General features: G+C 40.4%; 1 protein-coding gene across 6 annotated transcripts in view; it reads right to left on the reverse strand.

The window, feature by feature from the left end:
- The window catches only part of OXNAD1 (oxidoreductase NAD binding domain containing 1), a 37,043-nt gene that overhangs the window by 7,247 nt on the left and 6,458 nt on the right, over positions 1-23,338 (reverse strand). For 4 of the 6 annotated variants that reach the window (XM_048838525.2, XM_048838524.2, XM_048838528.2 and 1 more), the window contains exons 2-6: positions 21,052-21,201; positions 19,652-19,715; positions 14,950-15,056; positions 9,237-9,378; positions 1,787-2,029 (exon numbers count right to left, since the gene is read on the reverse strand). In XM_048838525.2, the coding sequence (XP_048694482.1) occupies positions 1,787-2,029; positions 9,237-9,378; positions 14,950-15,056; positions 19,652-19,715; positions 21,052-21,173 (678 nt within the window). In that variant the 5' untranslated portion in view covers positions 21,174-21,201. The remainder of the gene's footprint in view (positions 1-1,786; positions 2,030-9,236; positions 9,379-14,949; positions 15,057-19,651; positions 19,716-21,051; positions 21,202-23,338) is intronic. The other 2 variants (XM_048838523.2, XM_048838529.2) reach the window with 1 other exon arrangement.

Below are 23,338 nucleotides of genomic sequence, written 5' to 3' on the forward strand. Positions count from 1 at the left end.
CGGCGCCACTCCTCCACGTAGGAGCTGTAGAGGGGCATGCCGCTGCTTCTGGTAGCTGCGAGGGTGGCGCGTGCAGATGGAGCAGCACACAGATCTGCCTGGTCGTGCCTCTTCATAGGAGCGAGAGGGGGGACATGCTGCTGCTTCCAGGAGCTGCTTGAGGTAAGCACCTCCCAGAGCCTGCCTGCACCCGAGCCCCCTCTTCCATCCCGGGCCCAACCCCCTGCCTTAGTCCTGATCCCCCTCCTGCCCTCCAAACCCCTCAATCCCAGCCCCACCCCAGAGCCTGCACTCCCAGATGGAGCCCTTCCACCCCCCACCCCCTGCCCCACCCCAGAGCCTGCACCCACGGCCGGAGCCCTCACCCCCTCTTGCACCCCAACCCCCCAATTTTGTGAGTATTCATGGCCCGCCATGCAATTTTTATACTCAGATGTGGCCCTCCCACCTGTCCTAGTGCATATGTTCACATCACAAAAAAGCAGAGGAGAACTGCTGCTACCTCTGTTGGGAGGGCAAGAACCAAATGAACAGGGAGACCAAATAACCCTTTAATCTCTGGACCAGGATTCTGACACACATTTGCGGGATACTGTTGACAAACTTGCACTTCACACTTCACCTGTACCTCTTCTGCATGCTGAAAAATAATGCTGCATAACACATGCTGCTGTTCTGTGGGGAAAGGACATCAATCTGCGGGGCTATCAATCCAACAACAGCACTACATTCACCAAATCTTTTGAAACAATACCAATAAATATGTTCAGCCATTCGATGTGTACAGATATATTCAACAGGGTGTAATACCTCAATATTCAGTTATGGTGTACATGGAGCAAAAATGTTTTGGAGCAACGATTTTGATCAGTTTGATAAATTCTTATTGTACAAGCCAAGAATGTGAATCACATAATCGGAAAAAAGCTGAATCAAGCTTTTCTGAAATTCCATCAGTGTAACTATACAATTTGTTTTCAAGAGTGGTCTCTAGTTTCATATACTCAGCTTTAAATACCAAAGGTCTGATTATCAGGAATGATAAATCAGTGTCTTAAGAAGAGTACTCAGAAATAGAGGCATCAAAAATAAGATGCAACTTTTGAAAAATTGGCTAATTGTCTTTGAGGAGGTAATTTGTCTAGATCTGTACAAGAATCATAGCTTTTTGACTAGAAATTTGAAAGGCTTATTTTGGAAACGTTTGTGCTTTAACTGCAACTGTGGTTAATGCCACAAGCCTATATTAGTTTAGAAGTTCCCCCGCATGTACTGATGTTGCTTCCTGACTGCAATTTTTGCAAATGTGGGCACCTTGAAGATACACAAACATGTATGGGCCTGTACGTAATTTTAGCAAGAATTTTTCAGAAGACATTTTCCAGTAGAACTGGTTTTATAGATCGACTTGACAACCCTGTGACTAACTTTCAATCGTCTCTTTGGCAACCATTACACTGGATCATAAGGTCAGATGTTCGCAAACAGAAAGCAAATCAAAGGTATTTAAGTTCAATAAAAATAGCAACAAGGGGGGAAAGGCAGAACATTTACACATACAGGGCCTGATTCTGCACCACAGAAGTCAATGGGAGCAGGAAAAAAGATATGCAAGCTTCTTGAGGCAGGGACAGTTTTTTTTGTTCTGGGTTTGTAGAGCACTTAGCGCAAGAGGGGCCTGGTCTATGAGTAGCACTCCTCCTCACTACATTAATACAAACAAACTGAACAATAAGCCTTCTGAAAAGAAAAAACAATTAAAAAAAACCTCTTTCCTTTTACCTACCTTAAATAAGAGTTCATTTGTGTTTTTTGCACTATAGTACAGCTTCACTGTTCCCATTTTATACCCATTTTCTTCACTCTCTTGATTTCTATGAAAATCTGCTACATGTAGCAGTATGGAAAACAATGGGTTGATTCCTACTCCCCCTGCAATCAGCACAAGGTTTACAGGGGAGTCAGCAGGTTGAGGATCAAAGAAGAAATTGCCTCCCACTCGCAGAGCCACTACTGAGTCAAGGGAGCACTAGGGGCAGAAAAAAAAGATAATATTTTAACTTTAACTAAAAGCAATGGACAAAATACAAGTTGTCATTCATCACTAAATCATAAGACAAGCTGGGCTTCAGAATAAGATAATCAATGTTAGTTTTTACATATTTTACCCGTGAGGGGAAGCCCAAGTATTTTAAAAACACACACTCAAAATCAACCCAGTTATCTGAAGTCAGTTGGTTGAGTGCCCTGAAGGGGCCTGTTTTTTGCCTTCAGGCCAAGGCACTGCCCTGATAAAGGACTGATGACATTCCCCTATGAGGGCTGATGCAGGATATTTCACACTAAGGAGTGATTTATGTTAGGATTTTTTCACAATGAAAATGTGTGTTGTTGTGAAGATCCAAGGTTAAAGTCTGAGATTCCCATTAAGTCCAGGACCCTTATTCTCAGAAAGGCTCCGCTAAGGGGAAAGGAGTCAGGCTACAGGAGGAAGTCATGTTGCAGTTTTGTGGACCTAAAAGGACAGTCTTCCCCACTGCCACTCCAAAAAAAGGAGAGAACCTCCTAAAAGAAACTTCTCTTATAGTGATATTTCTATCTGCTTTATTAAACTACTACAAAAATCACATGGTAACCCTTTCCCCCTCAAAATCAAAATTCCAGCCACATATGAATAGAGGTAGTTTCTGGGAGCAACTCTGCAAAGAAAGTTTATTACATGGAAAAGTGAAACTGCCTTAAGTATATCACACTGGGATAATAAAAAGAAAAAGGAGTACTTGTGGCACCTTAGAGGCTAACAAATTTATTTGAGCATAAGCTTTCGTGAGCTACAACTCGTAGCTCACGAAAGATTATATTCAAATAAATTTGTTAGTCTCTAAGGTGCCACAAGTACTCCTTTTCTTTTTGTGAATACAGACTAACACGGCTGCTACTCTGACACTGGGATAATGTTCTCTTGGAATATGAGAAAGCTTTTTCAATTTCAGACTGACACCCTTGCATGAAGGGGGAAATGGAGATAGAGAAATTAAGCAAGTTGTCCAAGGTCACGAGTTAGCAGCAGTACCAGGAACAGAAGACAGAACTCCTGATCAGAATCGTATGTTCTCACTCTAGACCACGCAGACGGGGAAGAACAGGAAAGAGGGACAAACAAAAAAAGAAGGAGAGGTAAAAATACAAGAAAAGGGGAAAAAAATCTTCCAGGAACAGCAATTCATCAGTCACAGACAAAAAGTGCTGCCTCCAGAAAGTCGCTTCTACTATCAGGAAATAGCAATTGAAACAGACGAGGCCAAATCACTTCATGTTAAGGTGAGAAAAAACTAAAAAGAAAATGTTGAGGCAGGAGGCTAAAAGACTGACCCTTATTTGTCATTTTGGTGGGATGCTACTACTACAAAACCATTTATGAAGTGAACCTGAAGATTAAGCTAGTCACTTGTCAGGCTCCAACAGACCGAGAAATTACTGTCTTAAGTGCTTTACAAACCAAGAAGTAAAGCAAAATCAAAAAGGCGAATCTTGGGCTTAGAGTTAAGTGACATTGTGTCAGTCACGTCTACTATGAAGAGTAGATTTCCATCAGCGAAAGGCATATATTAAGTAAAGGTCCATGCCCCAAAAGACTACCTGTACCAAGATGAGGAAAGATCCTTTGAAGCAGAGTGTTACATACAACTAGGATTGTAAGGAAGCAGGAGGCCCCTAAAGGTGACTACCATCACCTGGATCAATTGGTTTTCAGCTGTCATTAAGACTGCGCTGATCACAACACGTCTGCCATTCTTCTCGCGCTCTTCCCTTTCTTCTCCACATTCATCCAAAACGTTTAACAATGTAATCTTCCCATCTTCTTGGAAGCCAACCGGGTCGTCTTTTCTGTTCTCGCAGGTACCACTCAGCAATGATTGTGGTCCACCTATTGTTCGTGAGCCGTGCTGTGTGGCCCACCCATCGCATCTTGTTATGTTTGCTTTCCACAACAATACCTTTCACACCTCTGTGTTCTCTGATCATTTCATTTGGGATGTGATCCAGAAGGGAAATTCCCAACATAGCTTGTTCCATTGCCCTTTCAGCTACAGACAGCTGCTATTCTCTCTTCGTCAGTGCCCACGTTTCACTGCCATACAGCATGGCTGGCAGCACTGTTGAACTGAAGATATTTGTACGTGTGGTCTTGTCGATTTTTCCTTTGGGATGTCTTTGATGGAATTAAACGCACACCATCCTGCCCGAATCCTTCGTGAGAGATCTCCGTTCAGGTCTTGGCGCATATTAACTTCTTGGCCCAAATATATGTACTGTACCACTTTGTCGATTTCTTCTCCTCTTACCGTTATTCGGGCTTTTCGTAAGATGTCTGATCGCATGTATTTCGTTTTGCAGCGGTTCATTTTCAGGCTGACCTGACTGCTTTTCTTGTCAAGTCTTCGTAGCATGCTCTGCAGTTGGTTGGTGCTTTCGGCAATTAGTACAATGTCGTCCACTAATCTGAGATGGGATAATCGTTTTCTGTTTATGTTGACACCACTCCTTCAATTGATCTTATTCATAACCATTTCGAGGCAGGCAGTGAATAGTTTCGGTGAAATCATATCTTCTTGCTTTATGCCTTTCTCGATTGGGATGCGGAGGAGAGTTTCGAGGAGAGTAATGTCTGTTGTACATCCAGTATTTGCTTCCTTCAACAAACTGATGTACTGCATGTTAATGCCCTGCTCTGCGAGTGCCTTTAATATTGCGTTAAACTCGACGCTATCAAAGGCCTTTTCATAGTCGACGAAAGCAATGGACAGCGGGAGTCTGTATTCCCTCGCTCTTTCTAGGAGCTGCCTAAGGGTAAATATATGGTCAATCATGCTGAAATTTCTTCAAAACCCTGCCTGCTCTCTCGGCTGTTGTTCATCCAGACTCTGTGAGAGACTGTTCTTCTTTGTAAAGAGCTTGTAGATGTGAGAGAGCAGGTATACAGAGTAGTAGTTCTTAAGATTTTCTTAATCACCCTTCTTGTGCAGCAAGATGGTATTCGACTCCTTCCAGTTTAATGTTATCTTTCCTTCTCCAAGATATCGACTAAATCTTAAAGTGAGGGCCTTCCAAAGCGTTTTGCCTCCAGCAGAAATCATTTCTGACGTTATTCCATCTTTGCCTGGAGCTTTTCCCTTCTTCATCTGGTGTAGTGGGCTTCGGACTTCGCTGACTATTACTGGGGGGATGCGTTCTTCTGACTCTTGGAGCATTGGGAGAGGGACGTTGATTCTTGATTTGAACAGTTCTGTAGAGAAGTCCTTGCAGACCTCCTCCATCCCTGCTCTGTCAATTACCGTCTCTCCGTCCTTGCTCTTCAATGCTGTTACGCTCAATCTATATTGCATCAATTCCTGCTTGCATGACCTGAGGCTCTTGCATGATTCAGCTGTTTTGAGGAGCTTTTCTTTCCGGAAGTTCTCAAAGTTGTCCTTCAGTTTTCGACGTATAAGCTTGCACAGAATGGATGGAGTACTTGAGGTTATTATCAGAGCTCCTTTTCACATTTCTCCACTTCTCCAACAAGCTTTTTGTTTCATTCGAGAGTCTTCCCTTCGCCTTCTTCAGCTTTTCAATTTCAGCTGCTTTTATGCAACGTCTCAGCTTGTCAGCAAAGATACTACAGTTCTCCTCGCACTTTTCCATCTGGCTCCAGTCAAACCCAGAAATCGCTTTCTTTAGCTTTGCTTCATCAAATGTCTTCAGCCGCTGTTTCTCGTTTGCCATCTGTTATACCTGCTTTTCCACTGCTTTGTCGAAAATCAACTTCGCTCTAAGCAGGTATGGTCACTGCCAGTGTTGAAAGGCTGCACCACAGAGACATCTTGAACGATGCGCCTTTTATTGACTAAAATATAGTCAATTTCATTCTTGCTCTTCGCGTTTGGTGCGATCCATGTCCACCTTCTTGCGGTCTTCTTTTTGTACCAGGCGTTTGACACGTACAGTTCTTTCGTTTCTGCCATCGCTACCAGGCTCTCTCCTCTTTCATTCCTTTCGCCACTGCCATACCTCCCTATGAACTTTTTGCCAGCTTTCCCTCGCCCGACCTTGGCATTGAAATCTCCCATCATGACAGTGTAAGTGAACTTTTGCGCAAGGGCTCTTTCGAGCTCTCGGTAGAATTCTTCCACTTCTTCGTCCTCACCTGCACTTGTGGAACTGTAGGCTTGGATGACCTTGAGGGTCGCTTTTGACTCCATCTGAAGATGCAAAAGCCACTGCAAAATCCTACCTCACCACCTCATCGTGGTGCAGCTGTGACCCTGGCCGTCTGACAGCTATGGTAGCGGGGCATATGCCCTGGTAGGTCTAACCATGCTACAAAGGTTTCGGACTATCCAATCCAGGGAGGGGGATTGCTCTCTGAGGAAAGAGCGCTTTTCATTCTCCTTAGAGGTTGAAGGCTAGCTAAGCTTGAGGAGGTATGCATGCCTGCCCGCCTAGCCAGTGGTATGGCTTGAAGTTAATGGCTAAAACAACATGAGTAAATGGGTCTTAGTTCCCTGCGCATCATTGAACTGTTTTACAGTGGTGGAGGAAAAATTGAGCAATGAGAGGTTGCTAAAAATGTCAGGTGCTAGGCCAACATGGAAAAGGACAACCCTTGCTGTGTACTCTTACAATTGTAGGTCACTGGCAAGGGAGGAAACGTTAAACCATCTGATGGAGAAGAAGAAAAGGATAAGATGTGATACCCTCGGTATCTGTGAAACCTGACGAAAGAAGGAGTTGGAAGTCAACTGGAAGGATGGAAGCGCTGTGAGGCTCGGAAAGGGAGATGATGCTAGAAATGTTGGAGGAGTCAGATTTATCATCAGTAAGGATTGGTCTTCGAAAGTCATATCATGCCAGCTAATATCATCACGTATTGGTGTGCTGCATCTTCAGTGGCTACCATCATCACCCTAAAGCCCAAAATGTTTCTTTCCTTGCTAATTGCACTGTGTAATGTGGACAAATGAGTAAATTCCTCTTATCTGTCAGTCAAGTGGTATTAGACAATCCGTATGTGTTATTTCTGAGCCCAGTTCCTCCTCCTTTTCCCAACACACTGGCAGGCTCTTTCAATTCTTCCATGCCTCACAGAGGCACCTTCTTTCTTCCAGGCCTCAGAAGAGGTCAAGTACCACTTGGAATAGGGGAAGACAGACTTTCTCCCAGAAAATAAAACAGGAAGAGACAAAAGTGCCCATCCCTGTCCACTTTGTATCCCTCACCACCTTGGCCTCTTGTAGAATGAGCACAGTCAGGCCTCAGGGTGGGGCGTGGCTCTGACTTAGGCAACTGTTTTTTACACCAGCAGCCCCCTGTGCAGTTCAGGGACCAATGGAATAACCTGACTGACAGATGAGCAAGACACACCTAGGCATCTCTACTAATGGAACCACATTAGAGAAGAAGCTTATTATTAAGAGTCACCATGTTAGTGAAGACTATTAATTCTGGGATGATTTGGTGGGGAAGCATCACCCTGTAGCATAGAATTAGCATATTCTACTAAAATTGCAAGCATTGCATTGAAATGGCTTAGGCAGAGAGAAAAAGAAGATGGATCAAAAGCAAAAAAACTACACTACAACTTCATCCACAGAAGTGTATCTTCTTGAAGTTGTTAAGATTATACACAAGTGTACTAGAAATGTGCAGATGAAATATATTATAAATAAGGTATTAAAAGTTAAATATGAAAAAATCAATTTGAAAAAAACAGGTGCAATAAGTAAATAAGACAAATAATATTTAGCATTTCTAAAGTGTCCTATATCCTGGAATCTCAAAATGCATTACAAGTTAACTTTAATTAATTAAATCTCACGGCTTCTCTACCAAATAAATGTCACAAGATTCAAAGAGGTCATTAAATTTTTTCCTTCCCCTTCCCTCATTACAGAAATAAAGCACTTGCTTAATAGAAAACTCAGCTCATATCCTGAGGATTCTTCTGCAGCATCAGCGTTTGAACTAGTTTACATGTGAACTGAGTATTTTCCTGTGAATTCACCTAAAAAATTCAACAGCAGTGTTAAGGAGGGATAACAGCTTCAGAGATGCCTCAGAAATGGAAAATTAAGTTAGGCTTTCAGTAGTACGTACTGAGCAACACCAAAGGAATAGTATACAGGGATGTTTCCTATCATTAAGTGTGTAGCCAGTGACATTGGTCCTACATTTTCTACATAGCCTTTCAAAACAAGTCATTTCTTTTGAAGTCCAGTGATGCATGAAACTAACCTGATTTAACAGCAGCAGAAGTGCAGTGCAAGGTCACATGGTAACTGCTGGGTTAGGATCAACCTGGGGATTCTCACTGCTTGATTTTTACTGTGACTCTTCTGGTCAATAAACAGAGCAGCAATTGCTGTAACCTTGGAAGACTCTGTTAGCCTAGACCTTGGAGCCATACTTAGAGAACTATGGATGACAGGCATAGGATAGTAAGTAGGAGGAAAGATATCTGAACGAAAGAGCAACAGCGTGGAAGGAAATCTCGTGACCACAATTAAACTGTGGTAAATAGGAGAATGTATGTAAAATGTAGAATGTAAAAAATGCTCCAAGGCCTCAAGTACCACCCATCACAAAACAGCAGGGGAGAAAAGAATCAGACCACTCTTAGCATGACCAAAAACGAAAAAAACAAACAAAAAGAGGCTTTAAATTGTCTCAAAGTGTAATCCAGAGTATTGGGATTTTGTCAGCTCTGAAGTATTGTGTTGCTTTACCAATTATTTATTACTGACATAAGGGTCCCTTTTATAACATAAGATTTTTGTCTGTCAACCATTTGTAACTGTATAAACATTTAAACTTACTAACTGTGACCCTTCAGTTAGACATGATTGCTGGAAAGTTCTACAAATTCAGGATGTTAGATATATCTATGTAATATAACAGAGCTGTATCTAAGAGCCAGATTCAGAAGAGAGGCACCAACAAGTTAGAAGATCACAACTTTAGACTCAGGTTACCATACACGAATTACGTTATTTCATGGCCTCTTACAAAGCAGATTATTTTATTCATGATGAAAGTTAGGGCCAATTAAATGAGATGCTTAGAAATTGTGTATTAATAAGGGCCCATACCCTACTCACTGAAGTCAATAGGAGTTTTGCTACTGACTTCAACGGGACAGAATCAAGTTCTAAGTGAAAAATGACTTGTTCAGTGTGTAATCATCTGCAAATGTTTACCTGAGTGTGAATCCAGTGAGCAGGAGGATGTACAGTATGTTTTACTGCCAGTTCCAATACTCTCTCTTGTTCCAGTAGACCAGGGCTGGAACATATTGAGAATCCACCAACTACGGCAACTTCAGGGATAAAGAAATCTACCCTAAGAAACAATTAAATAAAAGGAACTTTAAAAACAATGTGAGAGAATGTTCGCCGAGTTTCCTTCAACACAAAGCGGTTGGCTTGATCTCAGCTACTCTGTGTTTACCAAAACGTGTGCATTTTGATTTCTATAAGGTTCAGAACCCAACAGAGATAGTGCACTAGCAGTTTTTGTATTTGTATGTTTTGATAACAAAATAACTGAACAAAATTTTTACAAAGTTGAGTAACCACTTGTTATTACTAGCTTAATAATAAGCATTTGGCATCCGAACACACAGCTTGAGTAATGCCATCAAATCAGAATTCTTTTCCCCTATGAATGTAAAGGGACAGGATTATTTCTTTTTATTTCCAGATTGCCAGAAAGTAAATTACATCTGTATTATACTGGCACATTTCTAGGTTGTTCTTGAGGCTTAAGTGCAATGTATAAAAGTATTAGTCATTTACTAATACTATTAGTCATTTAAGTATTAGTCATTTACTTAAGTCTAGCTATGTATTTAAAAAGTCAATATAGTCCAGCCAGAGGACTCAGTTTCCACCATTTTCAGCACCACAGATACTCCCTTTCATTTTCAAACTATTGTACCTTACTGGGAAAGGGATTGGAAAACTAATTTAGGAAAACAGATTTTAATGGCATACACATACATTCTTCTGAGAGTAAGAAAAAGGACTGTAAAAAATTCTTTACATACCTATTTATTTTTAAATGTCAAAAAATGAAAGCTACTAAAATAAGTGATAGTGCTTCACATGCTAAACTGCAGCACCCTCTAGTGACATACAACATTTTGATAATGTACAAGAAGCATTTTTATAATGTGTGTTGGTCTAAACTAAATTTAAAACACATGCTTAAGAACTTAAAGTTCAGAAATTAACATGTTATAGAATGCTAGGTATATCAGTGGCTGGCAAGTTACAAGACAAGCCTTTGCCATCAGGGGTTCTCTCTGTGCATGTGGATCATTCCCAAATGATGCTAATAAAGCTATAGAACAACAATATATCATAAAATATAAGAAGCCTACTAAAAAAATTTGGAGTCTTAGTAAATGTGTTTCACATCGTATTGAAAAATAAGGTCATGTTACTTTCAGAGCAGCTAAAAGTCAAATTCAATGCTCAACAACATTACAATTCTTTGTCTTCCATTTTCATCCAGCTGCACTCACAAATGAAAGACAGATACTCATAGTTCAGTTTAAATAACTTCAGAAAACTAGGGGTAATTTTCAGATGTGATGAGCATCAACCAAGGTCAATGGGAGTTGTGGTGTTCCATCATCTTTGAAAATCAGGGTCTTAACTTGGAATCTTCTATTGGTGCTTTTCAAACTCCTAAAGAGAGCTGCCTTAATATTCAATCAATAATATTCCCACTTCTCTGCTGCAAACACCAAAATTTGGACTCTTATTATAAACTTTATGTTAAAGTCAGTTGGGCTGCTCCCTTTGTGAACTGAGCACAGTGGTAATGACTGCTAAATATGGGAGAATGACTGATCAGTCAATTAAGGCCTGAGATGACACCCCGCACAAAATGCTGTAAATATTCAGTTCTGATCAAAATTATGTCTGTCAGCTTCTTTAATAGCCCCAGATAATTCACAATGAGTTATTAAGTTGGCTAGTTAAATGAGGATGGCAATAGTGTGGTTTAACTTCTATTGCATGGGTGTTTTTGAGCAGTGTTTTCAACTGGTGGGTTGTGATCCCAAAAGAGATTATAAAACGGCAGGTAGGGCAAGGCACTGACAATTTTATTATCTAAAGCACAGAAAATCTTTCATATCCACTCACAGCACACCCTTGCCCTTCAGAGAGAAGTATTCTTCATCAATCTCTCAAACACACACACACGTTACATAGGCTTATCATTAATACATTTTTTACTCTTTTATAGTAAATGTACGGTCGTCATTTTTTGGGTTGCCAACCTGAAAAGGCTGAGAAACATTGTTTTACAGAACAGGAGGCCTGAGGAGACTGCCTAATCTAGAGAAATTAAGGGCCTGAATTTCAGATGTCCTCAGTGCCTGCTGCTCCCATTGCCTTCAAATGGAGCTGTCGGTACTGAGCACTTCTGGTAAACAGGCTCTAAAGTAATTAGACTGGGAAGTTGAGTAAAGATGATCCAATTCTGTGCTGTAATACTTACTATACCAAAGAACACCTCAACTGAGGATACTAAAGCTCTGTACCACTGTCTCCAGGAAAGGAATAAACTGGAATGCTCAGACTAGGATGGAGGGCACTTAAACCACAAATCATGGTCCACAATCATGCCAAAGTAAGTATTCTGGTTATGGACAGCAGAAATTATTAGTTTCTTAAAACCCTGTTTGAGATCACATTAAATTCAAAAATTATTAAAAAGCATGACTTTTAAGTAAAGATTTTACCTTCTAAAACAGTATTTATGCAAGTGTGTAGTTTAAAAAAAAAATACATAATTTTTTAAACTTAGCTCACTCCGGACAGCAGATGTTTTAGTAGGCTACGTACTATGTTGTAGTATATCATCTTAAACTGACTGCTGCTTCTGAAGGCTTGCCTTACTTTAACAGTGTATGAGAAGACATGGGAGGACTTCCAAAGTAATACACTACTGGTGATGGTTTAAGTGGAGTAATTCTAGAAATATATCTATCTATCTCCATCCAACAAGGGGAAGCCAAGATAAGGGAAGATGCTGCATTTAAAAAGAGGAAAGAGAATTTGTAAACTTTTAGGTATGTCTCAGTCACATATCCTCCTTTGTCTCTTAAAAGTTTTTTAAAGTCAAAGATTCAGAAAAGAGATAAATATCCAACAGTTGCTGGAATAAGAAGTTAGAAGTATTAAGATGAGTTCAAAGTTACTGGTCCTTTGTCCTTCATGATACTTACAAACAAACATATGCATGCACAATCTGTCACATTCAAAATGCCTTATTACAGTAATAAATCTCTTCTTGTTCATTTTAATTATTACTTGTAACTTGATAGACAACAAAAGTCTATTATATCCTGGGACAACAAATCAACTTTTTTTGCTTATGTAAACTGCATTTTTTGTGTTTATGCTGTGAAGACAAACTTTAGCTCTGGCATCTCACTATCACATGTCACTGACATGTTAGGGTTTTCTATTCAGGAAATTGTTGATTCTTGGCACTGTTCCTCAGAAAACATGACCTCAGTTTATAGCTTCCAGTACAGAGAAGTTGCCATGCCAAAAAACAGCCTTAGAATACTTTCAAGGAAAAAAAATATGAAAAGAGTAATTATAATTAAAGCTTTCATTTTTCAGAGTGATAATTGCTAAAACATTTTTGATGGTTAAATGTGTTTTTCGAAGAACTGGCAAGCAAGAATTTAATATGCGTCACTCCACATGTGCAAAAACTGCAACAAATTGCTCCACAAACAAAAATTATTGCAATCAACATCTTGTTTTTCTGGTTCTAAATGTAAAAGTCTGGATATTAAGACTACACTGGTAGCACATGCTGTTAACACCCTAGCAGTTAAACTTTGATTCCAGCAAAAGCAGTTTCCAGCTGGACTAAGCCAACAGGAAGTTTAAAAAAAAAAAAAGTTAAAGGATCACTGTGAAGAGTTGTTTGCAGTGTTGCTCCCAGGATATCAGAGAGACAAGGTGGGTGAGGTAATATCTTTTATTGGACCACCTTCTGCTGGTGATAGAGAGAAGCTTTCGAGTTTACACAGAGCTCCTCTTCAGATCTGGGAAATGAAGAAGAGCTCTGTGTAAGCCTGAAAGCTTCTCTCTGTCACCAACAGAAGTTGGTCCAATAAAAGATATTACCTCATCCACCTTGTCTCTCACTGTCAAGAGTGAGAGGTCCAGATTATAACTAATCCTACAAAATAGTATTTGAGTTGAAACATGAAATTCTTCCTGATCCTGAAAAATTCTAACACTCCTAAAACCGTAACATTGTTTAAATAGCAATTGTAACCCAGGGACTGCTTGGTGCCAACTGCCAGAGGGTACAGGGGGTGCATAGGTTTTTACAAGTATCCGTCAGATGTATGCATAATAGTTCACCCACTGGTCATCATACTCAGCGCAAAATGTACACAAAGTAATATTTAAGGAGTTATATATCTATACTAAAAATTACATTCTTGAGGTCTTGAATTAAGGCAGGTGACATAACGCAGAAATGTTCCATTCAGGCAGGAGGTAACAGACACCTATGTCCTTGTCTGGTCATCTGTGTGTTGTATACCTCACAATGGATGCCTATTTACCGTCTGAGCCACACGCTAACTAAGAGCGTGCAAAATCTAGAAGAGAGTGAATTCCCAGGAGGCAAACAAACACCTACGTGAGGGGTGCTCTGGTTTATGAATAAATAAAAAGGATGGGTCTGTTATATATTGGATGCAAGCAAACCCCCAGGTCCTTCACCAAGAAGGCAAGCTGACAGCATGCTTATCTCGTAAAAGGAGGATCACAGCCAGCCTAGCTATAAATCGCTGCAAGGATTTTTGGGTGAGCAAAGCTTAATAAGACATGAAATATCTTGTTAATTATGTTTAGAGTCTAGCATGCGTGTTATAGTTTTATTTTATATGTAACCATTTTTGTTTCCAATACTTCTATTTGCTATTACTTTGAATCTCCATGCTTTGTTAAAGAAACTTATTCCTGATTTCACCATAAATATATCTAAGAGCTCCATGTTCAGTAGAGCAGCAATCTGAGGTGGAATTGGTAAACTGGGATGTACTGTTTCTTTGGAAGAAGCAAATCTGTGAACACTGCAAGCAACCAGCGAACGAGGGGCTGGTCACTCCAGTGAAATGATTAGAGGGCTAGAGGATTAGTGTGTGCTAATTACTACTTGTAGAGTAACTACAGGACTTGTAAGGCTTAGAGGGGAGTACTTGTGTTGCTCATGGCCAGTGGAATTGGGGAGCTGACCCCCAAAAGTCACAGACAAGGATTCTTCATGATAAAGACAGGTGGTAGCAAGGAGCCATAAAGCCCTGGGTATCCCTGGGAAGTGTCAACAGTTAATCGATAGAATGGCCTAAGCAGTGAATTGGGTTTGTTTTCAAGTATACGCCTACCCAAACTAACCCAGCAGATCTAACGTTAGGGGGACAAAGGTCAACATTACTTTTTGGGGTTTTTTAATTAGAAAACTGTAAAACCAAATTAAAATTAACTTTCAAATTTGCAGCACTCAGTCTCTGCTCCACTGTGCAGCTAGAGTAATGGAATACAAGTAGTGTGTAAAGATGTTCATTTAGCAAAAAGTTAATGGATATAAACCACAGGTCATCACTGAAGAAATGAAAATGAAAACTGACAAATATTAATTTTTATTTTTTTCTATTTGTATGAAATATGGATGTATTTAATAAAACAGTTTACAATTATGAGGTTGAATTTATCAGCTGTTTTATATATCATTTATGACTAAAATAGTATGTTATATAAATATAATGGAGATGCATTATCCCAGTATCTTCCTTTTATCACTTCATCATCCTGGGTTTTCTGTAAACAATTTTCCCACCACAAAATCAGGGAGAAGTCTTACCACTGTCCTGCTTTAAAAGTAAAATCCTTATTTGTGACAGCCAAGCGAAGTCTTTTAACTGTTTCAGATTCATTGGTGATGCCACACACTTTTGCTGGAGATATAACCTAGAGAAATAAGAATGAATCATTATATTACAGTGGTGTCATTTTCAGCAAATGTCCTCGAGACCGTCCGTGGAAGTTATGCGTCATTAACTATAGCATTTCATAATTTTAAAACATTATGAAGTATCCACCACAGTGGCAAAATAATAATTGAATCACACAGAAAACCACACCTCATTAAATGTATATTACAACTCCAAGATTTTTTGGTAATTTTAATCAGGGTTAATCTAAACCTGTGTATAAAATTCAATTTAATCTGGATTAAAATGATGTAACTATATACATTCTAGATTATTGGTTACCTCTTAAAACAAAAGTAAGATAAATCTAGATCAGAGGTGGACAAACTGCGGGCAGCCAGCCACATCCGGCCCACGGGACCCTCCTGCTCGGCCCTTGAGCTCCTGGCCAGGGAGGCTTGCCCCCAGCCCCTCCCCTACTGTTCCCCCTTCTCTGCAGCCTCAGCTCACCGTGCAGCCAGCACTGTGGGTGGTGGGGTTGCGAGCTCCTGCCGTGAAGTGCGGCTGCGAGAGCCGCCGGCCTGCCCCAGTGCTCTAGACTGCACAGCAGTGTGGCTGGCTCCAGCCAGGCGGCGCGGATGCCAGTCCTGATGCTCTGAATGGAATGGTAAGGTGGTAGGGAGTGGGGGGATTGGATAAGGGGCAGACGGGGGATAAGGAGCAGGGGGTGGTTGGATAGTCATGGGAGTCCTGAGGGGCCTGTCAGGGGGCGGGGGTGTGGATAGGGGTCGGGTAAGACAGGCGACTGGGGGGGTTGGATAGGGGATGGGTTTCGAGAGTGGCGGTTAGTGGCAGGAGTCCCGGGAGGGGGCGGTCAGGGGACAAGGGCGGTTGGATGTGTCGGGTGTTCTGAGGGGGGCAGTTGGGGGTAGGAAGTGGGAGGGGGCAGATAGGGGGCAGGGGCCAGGCTATTTGGGGAGGCACAGCCTTCCCTACCCGGCCCTCCATACAGTTTCGGAACCCCAATGTGGCCCTCAGGCCAAAAAATTTGCCCATCCCTGATCTAGATACAAACGTGCAACATTATCCCCATCTGGCTATTTTTACTGAACATCTATAATGTACAACATTCACACACCGCAAATAGTGTGAACTGAATGACAGTGGAAATCGTAATCTTCAAAATAAAGACTCTTTTCAGATATCCAAAAATCTCTAAAATGGAACTACTATAAACAGTCACTATGGCCCTGACTCAGCAAGGTACTTGTTCCATCAGTTTTCATGGGACTATTACTGTGCTTGCTAAATTGGATGTTAGGTGATCTTTGGTGAATTTGGGGCTACCACCAGTGGTTCCCAAACTTTTTCTCTGTGTGATGGGAAACCTCATACAAAAGCTGAAGGGGTTAAAGAGCAATTCTGTGCTCTGATGACCCAGCCCAGCCGCAGCTGCAGAGCATGCTCCAAATTAAGGTGGAGCTTAAAAGGAAGCCGAACAGCTCAGAAGGTGAGAGCTGTTTACAAGGCAGAGAGAAGGCTACCCTGCCAGCTCCTGTGAGGGGTACTGCACAAGCCAACTCTTAGAGAAGATGAGCTGATCTGCTAGACTCTTTTTCTATTACCTTTTCACAACAGAGAGCAAAACTTGGAAAACAAAGTGGGTGGTAGAAAGGGTCCCAGGGAGGGCAGCCTTAAGATGTTCCTGAATGCTGAACCCTTACTGGTAAGGGGGCAGGAGGGTTGGACAGAGGGCAGGGGAGTTCGGAGTGGTGGTCAGGGGTGTGGATAGGGGTCAGGGTGGTCAGAGGGTGGGGAACAAGGGGGGTTGAATGGGGGCAGCAGTCAGGAAGGAGAGGGGGGGTTGGATGGGGCAGGGGTTCCAGGGGGGCCATCAGAAGACAGGGAACAGGGGGGGTTGGGCGGGGGCTGGCCCACACCTGACTGTTTGGGGAGGCACAGCCTCCCCTAACCAGCCCTCCATACAATTTCAGAAACCTGATGTGGCCCTCAGGCCAAAAAGTTTGCCCGCCCCGATCTACAGGATAAAACAATCAATCATACTAATGTTCAATAATACAGGGATACAAACAGACTGTCAGCAATGTGTATCAAAACATACAATTCTTGTTTTATAATATTAACAGCTAACTTGCATGATACCTGTCCATCCTCCTTCCCCCACAGACTTTTTAGTTATTGTTGAAAATTCAGCAAAACAGAATTACTATAACTAGTTTAGTAAATAGGCCAGTCTATGTCCTAGGCTGTAAAGCATTTTAAAAATGTTTAATGCCATCTACTACAATAGCTCTCCCAGTCTGATGTTTCCTATAACACATGATTGTGCCATTTCTCATCTGTACGAGATCAAATAATTTAACAAATGAAACTTTAACCAGTCTTGCTCTGATTTAAAACACATGACAGGAAATGAATTTCTCCATAAAACAACATTTGAACATGTCTACTGTCCAGTAAAAGAACAGAACACTTGCCAACTTAAAACAAAATTAGAGTAGTGTACTTTTCTTTTCCACTTTAATAGACAATATTAAACAGGAAATGCAGTCACACTGGTTAACGAGACAAGTGTCAGGTAGGCTATTTAAATGTTTCTCCTATGTAAAGGTCTTAGTGCAGGAAATGTGCACACACTTTTGACATCCCTTCTCCCCTTCCCTCCCCAACACCCCCCCGAGTTGTTCTTTGGCCTTTTTGACAAAACACTGGAATTTTAATTATTATTCAGTAGTAAGTTGGTGCAGAAAACTAAGTTTGATGTAGGGTGATCAAGGACCTTCAAAGAAGATTCTCACCATCCATAAGAGTAACCAACTGGCCCAGATCAAGATTTGGCAGAAGAAAAAAAAAAAAATGAATGTCTGGGTCTTTTAATCTGGATTTCACTGAAGGAGGACAAAGTTTCAGCTCCTCTTTCTTGCACTTGCTACTTATGCTACATCCTTGAGTATGTGATAGTTAGTGTACTCATCCACATTACTGCAACACAAATATCCTACACTAATCTTTCCAAAGGATTACAAAAACCAAGCAAGGTAATGTGGAGACGGAAGCGAATTACATAGGATATACAGCTGAACAGGAGATTTGAACTGACCAGTTTCTAACCGGTCAGAAATCAAGTGACAACATGTAACAACTAAGAATAAATTCAGCATGGGAGAAAAATTTCCCAGATGTTCCAGAAAGTTGAGGTCGCAGCACTGAACCATCCTTCCTTTACTTGCCCTGCACAGTTCTTCATACCCTCTTCAAGCTAACCAATGCCCATCCCTTAACACACCTCCACTTCCCAGACACATTGAAATTCAAAAAAGGATGTAGAATCACTTTAGTAGTGAAACCTTATTAATGGAGAAAGCAAGTTATTTATATTCAGAATATTTACAACTCTTTTGTTAACTTATTTAAACTAATTTATTACAAACAAAAGAAAAAAATTGTATGTTAAAGATACAGCACTTTCATCCCTTAAATCAAAGTATAGGGAAGTTCACAATACAGTAACTCCTCACTTAACATCCTAGTTATGTTCTTGAAAAATGCAACTTTAAGCGAATCCAATTTGCCCATAAGAATTAATGTAAACAGGGAGGGTTAGGTTCCAGGGAAATTTTTTTCACCAGACAAAAGACATTATATACATATACTGTATAAATTTTAAATAACTTTAAACAAACCATGTAATACTGTACCCACCAATGACGATTGTGAAGCTTGGCTGAGGCAGGGGCATAGCAGGGTCAGGACATGGGGTCTTGCCCCACTCCGCCTGCCCAGCATTCCAGCAGGGAGTGAAGTCGGGGCAAGTGGACTCCAGCAGGAGCGCTGGGAAGGCGGAATGGGGCAAGCCCCCGTGCTCTCTCCCCACTCCCCAGCAGAAGCACCGGGTGGGCGGAGCAGCGGGAGCCAAACAACATTCTAAGGGAACACTGTAGGACATAAAAGGAGTATGTTCTCTAATAGACCAACGACCTAATAATGACGTCCCAGTTAATGTTTCGTTAAGTGAGGAGTTACTGTACGTATCAGATACCTTTTGAAGATGTTCTTTGGTTCTGATGAAGGACAAGACTTGACATTCCTTACATTTATAACCTAACAGAAGCAAAAAAATCCTTCCCTCACCAAATGATCTCTGAATTTTTCAGCCCTTCTTTATACATCATAAAATAAGAAGGCAAGAGCTATTTTTCTTCCTTTCCAGGTAACCTTTAAAACACTAGAAAATAAAATTAAAAACAGGGGAAAATCGCATGGTTCCTTAAAAGCCTATGTATCAATGATGGTACTACAAAACAATAAGTGCCTAAGATTTCCCTAACTAAAACAATCCAAACTGAACTAGGGGACAACTAATTCCTGATTAAACATGTCAAAAAGGAATGACAGACACTGATTCTTTAACATCATTTTGTTTCACCCATCCAAAAGAAAACATGCCCTTTTATAACAGTGTCTTCGTAATATAAATACAAAAAAGAAAAATGACAAATGGCACAAAATCTCATATAGAAAAAAAAGAAGCCTAATCACCATCAAATAGGATTATCTAGTCTCTTCATAACACAAAAAAAATATTTCCCTTCTGTAGAACAGAACACTAACCTCCTGTCGAAAGTTATTTGCCGTTCTCTCCAGATGATCTGTTTTCCTTTTGGATTTCATTGTGCTTCAACAAAAAGCAAATCAAGATTAACATCATTATTGCAACTGCAAAGTATTAGTGCTTCGCTTAAAAGGTAGAAATTTCTATTGACAATGTAAACACTTTAATCAATCTGCCATTCTACACAATGTTAATTTAAACAAAAATTAAAAGAAGTCAGACACTAATCTCACCTCAGATTTAATCTTAGAATGCTAATAGCTGGTTGGGAAATTTTCAACAGAAAATACTCGTTTTCCAAAAACAAAACTTTTCACAGAAACATTTGTTTTGACAAAACTTTCATCACACAGGTTTCTCTGGTCCAGGGTGGAAATTCTGGTCACAACTAGAGAAAGAGAGATCCACACACACACCCCATAACAACCAAGCCTGGTGAATACTCACCGGTAATTTGGGAGGCCAAAGTTCAAGTCCATGTTCTGCCTGATTAAGAGCAGAGACTTGAACTTGGATCTCCTGCATACCAGGTGAGTGCCCTAACCACCAGTGGCTCTCAACCTTTCCAGACTACTGTACCCCTTTCAGGAGTCTGATTTGTCTTGTGTACCCCAAGTTTCACCTCACTTTAAAAAACTACTTGCTTACAAAATCAGACCTAAAAATACAAGTGTCACAGCACACTACTACTGAAATAGCTCACTTTCTAATTTTGAGCATATAATTATAAAATCAACTGAAATATAAACATTATACTTCATTGCAGCATATAGTAAATAGAGAAGTATAAACAAGTCACTGTCTGTATGCAATTTTAGTTTGTACTGACTTCGCTAGTGCTTTTAATCTAGCCTGTTGTAAAATTACGCAAATATCTAGATGAGTTGATGTACCCCCTGGAAGACCTCTGAGTACCATCGGGGTACATGTACCCCTGGTTGAGAACCACTGGGCTGTAGAACCTCTTGTCCATGAATATTTACCTAGTTATACAAAATGGAACAACTCTAATAGTAGAGATAGACAGAGACTAACTCTATAGCCTGGTGGTTAGGGCACTCATCTGGGTCAGGCAGAGCAAGGACTTGAACCAGGGTTTCCCACAACCCAGGTAAGTGCCCTAAGCACTAGGTTATTCATGTCTCCCTCTCATGTTTTTTCACAAAAATTGTTGAAAGATTTCAAAAACCCAGTTTGAACACCTCAACATTTTTTGTGAATGGAATTCTTGTTTGACAGCCAGCCTTATTTACTAATGTCTTTAAAATACAACCAGGTGATTGATAGAGTATTTCTATAGTTCTTTAAAGTTTGTTCAGCCTCTGACACTCATGACATTTATCATCACAATCTCTTTAAAAACAAAATATTTAGTCGTGTTTGGAGACTGATAACCTACCCATTCATTGTGCAGTGTAACAAAGCAGAGTACTTCAACCGTAACAATGCAGAAAGAGTGGGGAAAATTCGAGCAGTACCTCTCAGTAACTGAGGAACAGCAAAAATGGTAGTGTGGGCCATGGTGTTCCCTGGTCAAAGTCACCAGCTCCTGAAAAAATTCAATTTAAAATAATTATTCAACAGTTTCTTATTATTCAACTTGATTGCTTTCATCTGTAAATCAACAGGCATCAGGTTTGAAAACAGTTCAAAACCTCCAATATCCAGTAAACATCTCCCCTTTATCCTAAACTATGAACATAGTTAATTTTGAGTATATATTTTATATCCATCAAATACTAGTTAATTTTTTTTTTTTTAAAGTTTTTTTCATTCAGCCGTCCATGTGGAATGGGTTGGTCACAGTTCGCTCCCAAGGGGCAGGTGCCCAGAGCATAAAAATCACAACCAAAATTGTAATATCAAAGATAGCAAAGAATTGAACAGGCACGGAGACAACTATCTTCTCACCCTTACAAGTCGTCCCTCCAGGTCATCACTGAGGGCATACTGGTTGGACAGCAAGGGAAAGCTTATAAAGCAAAGTGCCTAGGACACTTGCACACACCCTGATCTTTCCTAACGATTCAAAAATTACCTTTAAAAACGATGAATGTACAGCATGATGATACAATAAGCATAATATTGCACTATAGTGATTTGTATATCCTCAATAAGACTCATGTTTATAAAAGCCTGAGCAGTACATTTTCATCTGAAGGTGCAGACAGTTACATAATACGGTGAGAATATAGCTTTTAAGATTCAAAACCACCTACTATCTGAACAAGCAGCTGCACCAACCGACCAGACAAAAGCAAAGTGATCAAGAATAGTACAAGAAAACAAACTAGGAAACCCCCTTGGCTTCACTTTCAGCATTAGGTCCCCAATGAACCAATATGTCTTTCTGTTAGTACATGCCTCTGTTTTTTTTGAGATTGGATTACCATAACTCATGATCTCATTTTCAGGATGCATTTCACTGATGTTGCAGCCTCCTGCAGCTCTACAAGTATTCTTAATCTCTCATTCACATTTAAAAATCTTACTTTGACATACACTGGATTTATGTATTGATTTTAGAAAGGATTTTTTTTTCCACTCTGAATTCTTTAAAATGGCAACAATCCGGTATGCCTGACTGATTATACTGTATGTTCCTAGGCTTTCACTAAGAACTGCATTGGCTGGTTACCGAATAAAGTCTCCTGTTTATACTCTCGTGAAAATCGAAGGCAGAGCTTTCTTAAGTAGATCCCTCAGAAATAGAATGCATTTATTATTTATTTAAAATGCCCAATTTCAGATTTAAGAAGTGTTTGCTGCTGCTGCTACTTTTAACATTTCTCAATTAGTGATAACTTTGTAGCATTTATCTGCACAGTTCACTACAACTTTTTAATATAGGATTCTATAAAAGTGTCTTGTCATAAGGCACCAGAACTGAACAATGGTTTATCAAAACTTTTTCCTGCAGTATATGATTTAGAACAGGGGCCATCCTGAGCCTGAGAAGCAGCCAGAATTTACCAATGTACATTGCCAAAGAGCCACAGTAATACGTCAGGTTTCAGAGTAGCAGCTGTGTTAGTCTGTATTTGCAAAAAGAAAAGCATAGGAAAAGACTGGAATACATCAGCATAGGAAAAGACTGGAATAGACAGCAGTTAGCTTTTTCCCTTAACTTCAAACCCTGCTACTGGCAGATAACTGTAACATCATGTGACATCACCACAATAGCAAAGATGCTAAGTACATTTCAGAAAATCAACAGCCAACTGTTAATAACGGATATCAGAATATCTAAGGCTTTTTGACATAATCGACAAAAATATAAAACAAGTAACATCACTGTCCTTTTTCAGAGATGCTTCTTGTTTAATCCTCCAATATCCTTAAAAACCAGTTCTACTAACCATAACAACATCTGCTGGTAAATGGCCTAACTTCAGAATCCCACTGCAACTTACTTTTAGGGATTCAGTTTGGGTGGTTTGTTTTAAACAGTTGTGTTTTGAATGTGCTTGCTTCCCTTCAGTAGTTTGATAACATTGAAGCTAACCTTCTTTCCACCTTTAAATGACAGCAGGGCCGGCCCACAACATTTTGGCACCTGAGGCGGGGAGCTCAAATTGATGCTTCCATGCCCCCTCACTTGGGCCAAAATTTAGAAAGGTCTCAATTCTGCCTTCTTCCTGTTCTACTCCTCTCATGGTACTCCTCTGCTACCTGTCCCAATAAAG

The sequence above is a fragment of the Caretta caretta genome, chromosome 2 (assembly GCF_965140235.1).
Source record: "Caretta caretta isolate rCarCar2 chromosome 2, rCarCar1.hap1, whole genome shotgun sequence".
Lineage (NCBI taxonomy): Eukaryota > Metazoa > Chordata > Testudines > Cheloniidae > Caretta > Caretta caretta.